General features: G+C 41.0%; 1 protein-coding gene across 1 annotated transcript; it reads left to right on the top strand.

The window, feature by feature from the left end:
* Nucleotides 1-9,507: 9,507 nt before the first annotated feature.
* Nucleotides 9,508-12,402, top strand: LOC129188892 (transmembrane protein 176B-like). Its single transcript, XM_054790019.1, has 6 exons — nucleotides 9,508-9,926; nucleotides 10,108-10,227; nucleotides 10,349-10,405; nucleotides 11,727-11,942; nucleotides 12,088-12,210; nucleotides 12,334-12,402. Exons 1-6 carry the CDS (start codon nucleotides 9,768-9,770, stop codon nucleotides 12,400-12,402), a joined length of 744 nt encoding a protein of 247 aa, XP_054645994.1. The 5' UTR covers nucleotides 9,508-9,767.
* The last annotated feature ends 1,721 nt before the right edge of the window (nucleotides 12,403-14,123 follow it).

The raw sequence follows: 14,123 nt of genomic DNA, 5'->3' as shown, positions 1-14,123 counted from the left end.
ACATCAATGGACAGGCGACAGCGCACAGTCATACGACGGGAGAGAAAGTAACGCTGCGTGATTGTGAGGCATTTCTGTGATGCAAATGTATTACTCTTTTGAACGCATATTGTTAAGTGTCTCCACTAACTAACCGGAACTATGTTCCTCTTCACCGAAATCTGACCATAACTCGGTTCACGGGACAAACTGGGGGGTAAGTCACTGCTGATGGAGATGTCATACAACTTCATGTTAAAAAATCCAAACTGTCCCTTTAAAGGATAAACACTTTAGATCAGGGTGTCCAAACTTTTTCCAGCAAGGGCCACATAGTGAAAAATAAAAAAATTTAAGCAACACATGTACATATGCTAAAAAGTTTTATATATATATATATATATATATAATTATGACTTTTTTTAAAAATTAAGATTTTTTTTCTCATAATATTTTGACTTCATTCTTGGCCCGTGGCCATACTTTGGACACCACTGCTTTAGCTCCTGCACCATCCCCACAGACGAGAGCTGTCTTATCTAGTCAGACTAGAGCTGTCCTACTGCCATCATTTTATTTTGAAGCTTACTTTGCACTGAAGAGGATGTCACTGTGTGCATGTTGTAATGCTGAAGAGTAGTTAGTGCTTAGCGATACTGATGAAGTTGACAACAACACGTTGACATAAACAGCCCCGCTAAGAAATTACCCCTTCGACAAAAACGGTCAATTATGTATGACGACGTCGACTTAAGCGGGGACTTTTTAGTAATAAGATCACGGTGGAGCAGGACTTGATGACATAGACGGGTCGTCGACACAAGCGGGACCAGATGGCAGATCCGAGTATCAGTATTGCTGGTTTGTATCGTGCTCTATTTCTAGAAACTGTCTTTTTCCCTTCATGTCCTGTCACATCCTGTGCCCTCGTTCTCGTTCTAACGGTCGGGGCCTCAGATTAGCGGCGTGCCCGGGGTCCGTCCTGGCAGCTGGCAGGCCGAGCAGAGCCCAGCGAGAAGCGGCTTAATAGATTTAGATGAAAGGCGGGCATGGAGGTGAGCATCTGCTCAAAGGCCACCTCCCCACGTCCGCATCATCACCATCATCATCATCATGTGATCTCCAGAAGAAGTGGCCATCATCTCGTTGGGCAGGCGGGCTAATTAGGGCCATGCATTTATTTATGAGCCAGCTCATTAAGCCAGGGAAAAGATGGTCGCCGCTCTGAAAACACATTAGTCCCCCGAGGAAAGAGGCTGTGAAGTCGCTCCCCTCGGGCGGCTTCCGGTCACAACCAGGGAATCTTTGTGACACATGAAGAAACGCGGACTTGTCGCGAATGAAAAAACAACAACAAAACACAAAAGCAAACACCATCTTGGGGCAATGCTTGATGCTAAAAATGACATGCAGAGGTCACAGACCAGGGGCGGAGCAATGAGTGGTCACATTTGCATATCGGGCCTCATTTGCATGTTTGTCTTGGGGTGGGTGCGCCATCTTTGCATCCATCAAGTGTTTGTTTCACATAAGCTGACTTCAGAGGTAAAAACAAATCATGCTTTGGGGCAAAAAATAAAAAATAAATAAATCTGTCTCAACCAAGGACAAGATCGCGGGTACAAGCGGCCGAAAATGAGTTCTCTCCGTAGGGTGGCTGGGCTCTCCCTTAGAAATAAGGTGAGAAGCACTGTCATCTGGGAGAGACTCGGAGAAGAACCACTACTCCTCCGCACCGAGAGGAGCCAGTTGAGGTGGCTTGGGCATCTGGTCAGGATGCCTCCCGGACGCCTCCCTGGGGAGGTGTTCATGGCAAGTCGGACCGGTAGAAGGCCTCGGGGAAGACCCAGGACATGTTGGAGAGACTGTGTTTCCCAACTGACCTGGGAACGCCTCGGGATTCGCCGGGAGGAGCTGGACGAAGTGACCGGGGAGAGGAAAATCTGGGCCTCCCTGCTTAGGCTGCTGCCCCCGCGACCCGATCTCGGATAAGCGGTAGAAGATGGATGGATGGATGTCTCTACCCCTTTTTATTAGGTACACCCACACAATGTACTATGATGAGATCCAATACAAAAGCCAGACCAAAATAATGCTCACTTCTGATTGACACTGTCAGCGAGGTAATCATTGAACAATATATTTATTATGCTTGTACAACTATACTGAGCTGTTTCTGTTTTATTATATCTGTTGGTTTTTATTTTTAAAAAATAAATAAATATATGATATAATAAATAAAAACCTAATACATAATAAATAATTTTTTTTTAAATACTTAGCTGTTTTTTTTATCTGTCCTTTTTTAAATTATTTTTAAAATACATATATACAGTATAATATAATAAATAAAAATATAAATAACTAATAAATGAATACATTTTAAATAAATTGTTAAAAATACTGAGCTGTTTGTTTTTTGTTTTTTTTTTTATATCTGTCTGTTTTTCTCAATCCCTGCGACATACCTTCCATAGAGGAAGCAGAGTCCAAGAACACGAACACGGACAGTTCCATCACCATGGCGGAGGTATCTGGGGTAGCCAAAACGCTCCCCAGTGGCAAAGCTCCGGGGGTGGACGAGTTTCGCCCTGAATTCCTTAAGGCTCTGGATTTTGAGGGACTGTCTTGACTGACACATCTTTTCAACATTGAGTGGAAGTCGACAACAGTACCTCTGGATTGGCAGACCAGGGTGGTGGTCCCCCTTTTCAAGAAGGGTGAACGGAGGGTCTGTACGACCTCGGCTACAGGAGGTGCAGTGTGATTTTCGTCCCGGTCGCGGAACACTGGACCAGCTCTACACCCTGACAAAGGTACTGGAGGGTACATGGGACTTTGCCCAACCGGTCTCCATGTGCTTTGTGGACTTGAAAAAGGCATTGGGCCATGTCCCTCATGGTGTCCTGTGGGGGTGCTCCAGGAGTACGGGATTGGTGGCGCGCTACTACGTGCCATTCGGTCCTTGTACAACCGGAGCAGGAGCCTGGTTCGCATTGCCAACAGTAAGTTGAGCCTGTTTCCAGTGAACATTGGCCTCCGCCAAGGCTGCCCTTTGTCACCGATTCTGGTCATAATTTTCATGGACAGAATTTCTAGGCACAGCCAAGGCCTCGAGGGAGTCCAGGACAGGCAGATCGCCACAGCGTCTGCAGTTATGCGGCCACTGTACCGGGCCATCGTGGTGAAGAGAGAGCTGAACCGGAACGCAAAGTTCTCCATTTACCGGTCGATCTACAGGTATGTTCCCACCCTCACCTATGGTCATTGGGCCGTGACCGAAAGAATGAGATCACGGATAAAAGCAGCTGAAATGATTTTCCTCCGTAAGGTGTCTGGACTCACCCTAAGAGATAAGCTCCTTCACATTGAGAGAAGCCAGTTGAGGTGGCTCAGGCATCTAGTCCGGACGCCTCCCTGGTGAGGTGTTCCGGGCATGCCCGGCCAGGAGAAGGTCCTGGGGCAGACCGACACGCTGGAGGGATTATGTCTCACAGCTGGCCTGGGAACGCCTCTGTGTCCTCCCGGTGGAACTGGAAGGGGTGGCCGGGGACCGGGAAGTCTGGACTTCCTACTGAAACTGCTGACCCTGTGGCCCGGACTCGGATAAGCGGAAAAAAATGGATGGATGGATGTCTGTTTTTTTCATGTATTTTTTTAAATAAAAAATAATACATTTTGAATAAGTTTAAAAAAATGCTCAGCTGTTTGTTATATTTGTGTTTTTTTTGTATAAAAAAATAAATATACCATATATATAAAATAAATAATACATTTTAAAAACAAATATTGAGCTGTTTGTATTTTTTTTTTATATCTGTATGCTTTTTATAAACAAATATATCATAAATAACACATAAATACATTTAAAATTATTTAATATTACATTTTTTTTAAATATGAGGTCGCTTCTTGTATTTCAATACTAACTTATTTTGCAATATTATACTTCGTATTGAGAATCAACTTCCAGTGCATTTTCCCACCACATCAGCCAAGGCCTGATAATCCTGATTGGGATCAGCGCTTTCATAGATACACACCTCTTGCCAAGGGTGTAACTTTGGGTCTACCATTGGGGGGTTAAAATCTTTTTATTATTAGTTTATTTATTTATTGAATCATTTACTTTTTTACAAGGAGTCAGGGTAAATTGGCATGCCTGCATTAGAAATACACTGTGATACATTTACTGTGATTTACTTTGCATTGTTGCAGCTGTGTACTTAACTATTTATGCCACAATGACGCAGTAGTTAATTCTTGTTAATTATTGTGTTTAAGCACTAACTTGCAATAGCAATCTATTAAATGAATGTATTGTAAACATCAATTATACTATTCAGTTACATTAAGTTTCCTTGCATTCTCACCTGCTCATTTGCCTGACCGCTACCCTCACCATGTGGCCCTCTGTGAGGAAACCACATGAACCCAATATCAGTTCAGTGCTCTGACAGTGTGTGTTTACATGCACAATTTAGTTTTTTAAGGTGTGTTACCTGGTCATCTGTGCCTCATGCGCTGCCTTTCTCTGTGCCCTCTCCCCCTCTCTGTGGTCACCTGATCCTCCATCGCCTGCACTTCCTTGTCACCTCCTCCTCTCACTTGCCTAATTGCCGCACATCCTATGTCACCTCCTTCTCTCTCTTCTCCTTCAATTGCTGCACCTCCTCTGTCACCTCCTTCTCTCTCTTCTTCTTCAATTGCTGCACCTCAACTGTCACCTCCTTCTCTCTCTCTCTCCTCATCTGTGCCTCTTTGTCTCTCTCTCTGGTCACCTGTCTCCCTCTCATGACCTGTGCTTTCTCTTTGGTCACTTGTTCGGCAATCACATTCTTGAACCTGATATAAAAAAAAGCTTAGTTAATGTTCAAATAGTAACAGCCCGATTAAAAATGATAAGTGACGCCAAAGCAGAATTTCAGGAAGTACATTTAGGTATTTCCCAATGCTTGTCAAGATTCAAGACGTGAAGTCGTTCTACACTTCTCTCCCCTTCTCTGTCACTGTCACCCGCTAGGTTGCCAATTCCAGTCAAAAATCATCACCTAACTTAACAGTACGGGTATTTACCTCTTTTTGATGTGGATTTTTTCTTTTTTTATTAGGTTTAGGTGTCGACCAAAAATGAAAAATTGTTGTCTGTCCGCCTTTTGGTGCTCTTTTCATTTTTCTGCCGTTCTGCTATCTCCATCCATGCCAAACATACAGCAAATAGTGAACATTAGGTAGAGAAAGTGGGTTGGGTAATACCAAGTAGTATTCAGTGGGAGGAGAAGAGCGGGGGTGGGGTACATTACAGAATGATTAAACATGCTACTGTTTAGCTAGCAAATGAGAAATAAAGAAAATCAACAAGATATTAATGCAAGATAATGCATCTTTTTATTAAATCGGAATGATGTGGCTTTATTCGGGGGGTTATATTGGCTGGATCTGATTTTTGCAGAGGTCATGACCCCCGTATGCCCTGTGCAAATTACGCGTTTGCCTCCTGCATACGTACTGATCTTTGTAAAGGCAAAATGTTTGTACTGGACACCATTGAACAGTGCAGGTGTTAGCATAGCATTCATAATCATTGTGGACAAGTGTAATTTCACTCATACACGTGTGTATGTGTGTGTGTGTGTGTGTGTGTGTGTGCATATACGTCACGGGCAAGGAGATCTCATGCAGATCCGATTCTAATTGCAAAGATGGAGCCAAAGCACACAGTCGACTGGCAGCTTCGCTTGGCCTTGTGTGCTGAATGCTGCTCTGAAGACATATTTTCTTGGTTCTGCTCGTCTGCACTGGAGACATGCATGAAACTAGAATGTTCCATCTCTGGACGAACAGCAAAATATGCTTTATACAACAATCCACAAAACAAATGATGATGACAGATGACTAACATAAACAACAAACATAAAATTCAACTTTATGGTTTTACTCGCTGAACTTCTTTTTACACTTTATCACAGCTAAGAATGTTAGCAATAAAGCTTTTACGATGGCCTTGGAATTGATTATTTTTAGTTACTGTACATTGTTTCTTATTGGAAAAAATATTTTGGAATAGGAGGTGAACTAGTGCCACCAATAATATTCTCCATTATGGTTGTCATGGCAATGTCTAAGATGCTTTGCTGCTAATAACAAGCCAAGTGGGCCGTCCAAAAGATTTAGATTTTCATATAATATAATCGCTAGAGCCTATCCCAGCTGACTTTGGCAAGAGGCAGGGTACACCTTGAACTGGTTGCCAGTCAATTGCATAATATAATATAATGTAATGTAATGTAGGGCCGCACCGTGGCCTAGTGGTTAGCATGTTGGCAACACAGTCAGGAGATGGGTTTGCATGCTCTCCCCATGCATGCGTTGGCTATCTCTGGGTACTCCGATTTCCTCCCACATTCCGAAAACATGAATGTTAGGTTAACTGGCAACTCTTAATTGCCAATAGATATGAATGGTTGTTTGTCTATATGTGCCCTGCGATTGACTGGTGCCCAGTCCAGGGTGTATCCCACCTCTCGCCCAAAGTCAGCTGGGATAGGCTCCAGCATACCCCCGTGGCCCAAGTGAGGACAGGTGGCATAGAAGATGAATGGATGGATAATGTAATGTAAAGTAATATAATAAATATAATATAATACAAGAATTAAAAATTATGTGAAAAAGACTTCAAATGCAATGCATCATTATGAATAACAAACAATATAATAACATAATGAGTATTTCCACTACACCTTGGGGATTTATGAAACATAATACAAAGAAGAAGTCATTAATATTCAGTGTAGATCTGGATAAAGGTGCAGACATTTTTTTTTTGTTACTTATCTGACTTTTGTTTTTTAAATATGTTAGTTTCTCAATGAATAATAATAAATTCAGACATACAGGAGGCATGCAAATAAATACTGCTAAGTACGGATAAATACTTCAAGATGCACGAAAGGGAGAGCGGCTTGTGTGCACGTCAGCAGCCGAGCGGCGGAGTTAAACCCAATCCACAGGACGCTGGCTTTTTAGGCCGGCTAATAAACAACAGCATTTGGTGACCTTTCGACTGTTCTTAAGGGGGGATTGAACCCCCTCTTGCAGCAGCAGGTAGTGTCAGAGAGTGCTGGATGCTCAGATGGGACCTTTTGTGAGGGCGTCTCACTGGACGCCTGATCCAAAAAACCTGTTCAATCACACGTCGATGCGCGCTGACTCACCGGACACTCATGGCGTGTTCAGCCTGTGTGTGTGTACAATGTGTATGTGTGTGTACTGTGTGTGTGTGTGCAGGAGAAGCTTTCAGCGGCATCAGGCGTGTGCACTTACTGTGAGAGTGTTGAGAGCACCACTTAATGCATCATTATTGTTCCCACATTCTTCAGCAGAAGAGGGAAAATGGAAAAAGGAATGTTTTTTAGAAAGAGGAGAGATGGCTGCAAATAAAACACAACAGCAATTACTATTTCATTCATTGTTGTTTTTTTTGTCGGGCAAATAGAATAGACAGTGGAACCCATTTAGAAAACAAAAAAAACTACGACAGGCCGTCCTCATGTTACATTTCCTGGTTATGTAGGAACTGCCATAAATGATTAATATTGTACAAAATGAAAAAGAGAACTGGTTATGTGCGCGTGGCACAAGAATACGTAGTGAAGACAATACCACTTTCCTTCTATTTAGTTTACTTTTTTCCTTACATGATCTCCCAAGCATGAGGCAGACTCTTCTGTTAAGTCAAAAAAAGTCAAAGTGAAAATTTGTGTGAAATGAGGCATGGTAAAATGCTCAAAAATGCCAGCCAACATTGTCTGCATGCTTGGTCCAAGCCGCTTGAATGTGGACTGTCTCTCCCTACCTTGCAACGCCCCTTGCAGTGTGCAAGACAACCACAGTATGTAAGGAGTAAGGAGCCTTTTTTTAAAATTACTGTTTCATTTAGTTCTTGTTTTTTAATTAAAATATATGATAAATGTACATACACATATACACTCCTGATCAAAATTTTAAGACAAGTTGATAATTTACATTTTGCACTGTTGGATCTTCACGGGGTTCTACGAAAAGCTTCAAAATACAGAAATGGGGGTGAGACAAACATTTTTTGAGTAAGCAATTGATTGCAAACAAGCATTAAAGTGAAATAGGCTGTTCATCAGTTGATCAAAAGTTTAAGAGCACGGCCTTTAAAAGCCAACATCAGCAAAAAAATGTGGGTTCAGTGTCACTGTCATGGTCTCTTGATGGCAAAGGTAAAAAAGGTGCAATTGATGAGCATCATAAGCAAGGCCTCCGGCAGCAAACCATTGCCGCTGAGGTTGGATGCTGTAAGACAGTCATTTGAAACTTCTTCAAAGATCCTGAGGGTAACGGAACAAAAAATTGGTTGACTCAAAAAAGTGTCACCGACCCTTAGCTGAAGGAAAACATGGGACGATCCTCGGTCCAAGGGAAGTTTGTTCAGTCCAATAACCATCAGATGGCATCTACCACAGAAGGGTTTCCAGAACAAAAAAGCCTTCAAAGGCCTTGTCTCCTTCAACGGCACAAAATTGGGAACGTTTTATTCTCTGATGAGAAAAAACCTTGACTGTTCCTGATGGCTTCCAATGTTACTGGCATGCCAAGGAGATGTTTTCCACACGGCACAGTGGCGCCATCATGATCTGGGGTGCTATTTCCTTCAGTGGAACAATGGCGTTTCAGATTGTGCAGGAGTGTCAAACGGCGGTTTGCTATGTGGACAATGTTGCAGGGGACATCCCTCATGACTGAAGGCCCTCGTCTGTGTGGTAATGACTGGCTTTTTCAACAGCACAAAGCTGCAGTTCACAATGGCCGCCTGACAAAGGACTTCTTCCAGAGGAATAAGCTCACTCTTTTGGACCACCCTGCACGTTCCTCTGATTTAAAACTAATTGAGAACATTTGGGGATGGATGGCCAGAGAAGTTTACAAAAAGCGACATCAGTTCCAGACAGTGGATGCCCTCCCTGAAGCCATTTTCACCATCTGCACCTGGAGCAACATTCCCACTATCCTCCTGGAAAGACTAGCATCAAGCATGCCCAAATCCATTTTTGAGGTGATTAACAAGAATGGCACAGCTACTCATTAATGACATTAATGATGAAGTTTTTATTTCTATTTTAGGGGGCTTTCGTGTTTTTTGAGCTATGGTCTTACACTTTTGATCAGCTGATGAACAGCCTATTTCACTTTAATGTTTGTTTATAATAAATTGCTTACTCAAATGTTTTTTGTCTCACTCACATTTCTTCTTTTTGCATTTTGACGCTCTACTTAGAACCTCCTTAAATTCCAATAGTGCAGAATGTAAATTATTGTAATTTTTCAAATGCTCTTTAACTTTGATCAGGAGTGTATTGTTTCCACAAAGTGGTGGGTTGCCTGTTGGCCTTGTTTTCACAGAGCACGTTGTCGCTCGCAAAACCTGGCAACACAGCAAGTTGGCACTTTTCCCGTAGTGGCACACCCAGTGCATGAGCGCATCACCCAGGAAGAAAAAGAAGCAAAGAAGAAAGCATAAACCTCAACAACCGAACAAGAAGTACATTTGTAAGTTGCTACACTTAAAACTTCCTTGTTTGTCAATCGTTATACTTGTGTATCCTTTCACCATGTTTGCTAGACTTGTAATTGTTGACAGATGGCAGCAGTGAAAATAAAAAACAGAATGGAAGCTGTAAATAACCTTGCCTCGCCTTGCGCATGCTGCTTTACTTGAAATATACTAACATATTGTAGTTTTTTTCTCAGGAGTAGGCAGGATGTCCGTGACTGATGGCGGCACCGTGTTTACATTGACCTCAGACCCCAAAAGTTTTTTGCCTCCTCTCTTCCAAATCCTCTATACCCGTTGCCCTATTAAGTGTTCAGTGACCCAGGACTTGAGAACAGCCATGGGGACCTCTCAGTCGTCACTGGGGGTAAGATTTAAAGCCACCATCGTGCTAGTGCCACAGGTATGTATGGGATCGTTTGTGTGCTTGAAGCGGTTGGATGTTGCGTGTTGGATGCCCCTGTCAGCCATTGCATATTATACACTGTAGTTTTAAGAAGGAGAGGAAATGGTGTAGTGGTTCAATGTTTGTGTGTCTGCCATCATAGGCCCTGCAGATCATGGTTGGCGTGCTCAACATCTGCCTGGGAATCATCCCCATGTCCTATGGTGCTGGCACGTGGTGGTACATTTATGTCAGTTTTTTTTCTCTCTGGATGGGACCAGTGGTAAACAACTTTGTGCAAACTAAGCAACAAAATTTTAATAAAATCAAAAATCAGATTCTCTCTCGAGGAAGGTGTTGGAAGGTTGTTTTACCTGCTGCTGCTTTTTGTTCTTCTCTTCTAGTTTATGATCTTTGGCATCTGGTGCATTGTGTCCGATAAGTACCCGAGTCCATGTCTGGTGAGTAGCATTTTCACATCACTTTAGGGCCTGACCGATTAATCAGTCGGCTGATTTAATTAAAGCAGATTTAAGCCAGTGACGTGCAGTCAGGGGAGGCAGAGCCAAAAAACACATAACGATAATGTAAAATAAATATGAATGTTTTTCCATTGAACTGTATTATAAATGTATTTTCTGTATGATTGTCATCGTGGCATAGTTTTTAACATTTCCTTAAAAAAATGCTGAATCTGCACATTTCCTGATCAAATACAGAGCAGAAACCTAAGATGAGGCTGCCGCCAGCATCTCTTCTCGGCTTAGTGCGCAAGCACTGCTTACTGTCTGAGTGCACTTATTGAGTGCAGGCTGAGTTGGATCATGGCGCCTGCCCGTTTGTGTTTGTCAGCATGTCGGCAATAATATAATGTTGACAATATGTTAGGTTAGATTCATGCTAAAATATTAGTTAATATATGTAACCAGATGTGGAAGGGGAGGGGTGATCTCCTCCTCCTGTGTAGGGACAAACTCACATGCCTAGACACCCTAGGCTATTCAAATCAGGTCTTGTTTCACAGACAAGAGGGTTCTAGCCTCGAGCAGATAATCATAGTAAGTCAGTATGACATTGATGTGTATTTTAGCTGAAATAAATACATACTTGAGTGCATAGTTATAACTAATATTACTAAAAAATAAATGGAATAATGGACATGAAACATTTTGTGAGTGCAGTAACAAATAAAGTTTTCCTGACATTGACTTTCATGGCTGTTGGGCAGGCAGAAGTGTGATAGTCCAAAATAATAGTATTCCAAGGTAATAGTGATCTAAACATTCTTTCAAAACGAGCCAACCGTAGCTACTGTAATAGTTTGATTGAGCATAAGTTGATTAGTCATGCCTGGGGAGTGAGGCGCACATATGATGTCTTGATGTGACTAGGTAAAAACTCAGTTAAGATGGTGAGTTTTTGTCTGTCAACGAGTGACTAAACGCCTTCCGTTACTCATACTTAAGCAGACATTTTTGAAGACATATGTAGACATTACTCATGCTGCTCTATCCACCGTTCATAGGCAAAAAAATGTAAATTCGCCAGCATGCAAAAACATTTAGTAAATACTTAAAAAGAGGTAGACTGAATCGTTAAACGTCGCAGTAAAGCATGGTAGTAAGCGCTGTATGAGTAATAAGATATGCAAAATAACCCAAAACACATCTTGAAAACGGGCCGTCCTAAATTCAGGTCAATTGGGTACGTCATGTTAATGGGTTCATTTCCACTCTTCCTCGATTAATACATCTAATAACAACATTAGTACCTTTTTTTCAGATCATCATCAGTCTGATTCTGAACCTTTCGGGTGTGGGCTTTGCCATTGCCGCCATCGTACTCTGCTCCATCAACATCGCAATCATACCCTACAGTCTGGTGGATGAGTGCCTGCCCAGAGGTGATAACTTCTGGCGCACTGACTATCTGACAAATATGACCTCCTATGAGAAGGACTACTATGAGCAATGTATGGAGGGAAAAGCCATGATTCTTGTAAGTGGAATGCAGTACTGCTGAGTGGAATATGGAGGCCATTCAAATCATCATGTGTGCACCACCTCACTCTTCTAGATGCCCCGTAATGCTTCATTTTGCTTATGTTCTTGACATCATTTCCTCCGATTACCTCTTCTGCCAGTTGTTCCTGAGGGGCATCAATGGTGTTCTGCTGTTGCTGTGTGTTCTGGAGCTCTGCCTCGTCCTCAGCTCTTCTGTGTTGGTCATGAAGGCTCTGAGGAGTAGCAACGAGAGTGAAGAGAGGGTAAAAGTGTTATTGTATTAAGCTGCTGAAGGTTAGCCGCTTCTTCTTGGAGCTGCTTACTTAACATCGACTGTCAAACTCATTGGATTAAGGCCGAGTTAGCCGCTTTCTCTTCTCTTTTAGAGCCTGGATGATACAGAACCCTACAAACCACTTCTTGAGGAAGTCCTGCCTGCCAACTCTTCAGCCTAAAACGCAATCTTCTTCTTCTCGCTGCCAGTACAGAATGTCAAATTATACCTTTATGTCTTTCTGTTTACAGTGGAATCTCGTCTTTCATCATTAATTCCTTCCAAAAGGTCAGACAAACGTACAAAACGGACAAAAAAAAAATCAAATTTTCCCCATAAGAAATAATGAATGTAATTATATGAATAATGAAAGTAATTATAGTTTTACATGCAGAAAACAAATCAAAACACACACAGTACATGGCAAAACTAATCCTCTAATTCCGTACCTTTCTATCTTAATTTCAAAATTAGAAAGGTACGGAATTAGAGGATTAGTTTTGAATTAGGTTAAAAGCTACCTAGCAAAGAGGAAACAATTTGTAAAGCTAGGAGAATATACATCTGGGAGTTTATACACCACGTGTGGAGTACCCCAGGGGTCCATACTGGGACCAAAACTGTTTAATTTGTACATTAACGACATTTGTAAAGTAACAAAGGATGTAAAATTGGAGTTATTTGCGGATGATACCACCGCTTTCTGTTCTGGTGAAAGTACACAACAACTCATTAAAAAGGTCAAGGATGAAATGGTCATATTAAAATCATGGTTTGACAGGAACAGATTATCCCTGAATTTAAGTAAAACTAAAATAATGCTATTCGGTAATAGCAGAAAGGATACGTACGACCCAATACAAATTAATGGAGTGAATATTGAAAAAGTGGAAGAATATAAATTCCTCGGGGTTATAATAAATGAAAAAAATTGTTGGAAATCTCATATTAAGTATATACAACAAAAGGTGGCGAGAAATATCTCTATATTGAATAAAGCAAAATATGTTCTTGATCAAAAATCACTCCACACTCTGTACTGTTCCTTAGTATTACCATATCTAATGTATTGTGTGGAGATTTGGGGAAATAATTACAAAAGCAATCTTCACTCACTCACTGTACTGCAAAAAAGATCTGTGAGGATCATTTATAATGCCAAGTATAGAGAACATACAAACCCTCTATTTTTAAAATCGCAGATATTAAAATTTGCAGATTTAGTACACTTTCAAACCGCTAGAATAATGTATAAAGTTAATAACAACTCGTTACCCAAAAACCTAATAAAGTATTTCTCAATCAGAGAGGAAAAATATGATCTTAGAGGAAAATTAAACTTAAAACATTTATACGCGAGAACTACGCTGAAAACCCACAGCATTTCTGTATATGGCATTAAATTATGGAACGGATTGAGTAAGGAACTCAAACAATGTACAGAGATGAGCAAATTCAAAAAACAATCCAAGCAGTTGATGTTTGCTAAATACAAGGCAGAAGAGTCTTGACCATCACAATGATTGTTCTGTCAGGTTTGTTATTTTTTGTTTATAAAAAAAAATAAAATAAAATAAAAAAAATTGTTTATTAAAAAAAAAAGTTGTTCTTTATTCATATGTATTTTAAGCATTTATTTATTTATTTATTTATCTATTATTATTATTAATGTATATGTATATATATAATATATATTATATATATACATATACATTAATAATAACTAGCTGTAGAATGGATGGGGGGGGTAGGATTAAATAAGCTTTGCTTCTTCCTACTCCTTTTGGACATGTGGAACTGTGAAAAAATGATTCATGAGATGTATTCCATTGTAACCTTCATGTTCAAATAAACTAAACCAAACCAAACCAAATTCTATGGATAATTAGACATGCAACATGA

This window comes from Dunckerocampus dactyliophorus, chromosome 10 (assembly GCF_027744805.1).
Source record: "Dunckerocampus dactyliophorus isolate RoL2022-P2 chromosome 10, RoL_Ddac_1.1, whole genome shotgun sequence".
In the NCBI taxonomy this organism is placed as follows: Eukaryota; Metazoa; Chordata; class Actinopteri; order Syngnathiformes; family Syngnathidae; genus Dunckerocampus; species Dunckerocampus dactyliophorus.
Note: the sequence above shows the minus strand (reverse complement) of the source record. Positions and strands in the feature narration are given on the sequence as shown.

Excerpts from the sequence above, each read along its gene's own strand:
- LOC129188892 (XM_054790019.1), top strand. The coding sequence starts at position 9,768 with ATGTCCGTGACTGATGGCGGCACCGTGTTTACATTGACCTCAGACCCC. Across the intron at positions 9,927-10,107 it reads CCTCTCAGTCGTCACTGGGG|GCCCTGCAGATCATGGTTGG; the intron begins GTAAGATTTAAA and ends CTGCCATCATAG. Across the intron at positions 10,228-10,348 it reads CTCTCTGGATGGGACCAGTG|TTTATGATCTTTGGCATCTG; the intron begins GTAAACAACTTT and ends CTTCTCTTCTAG.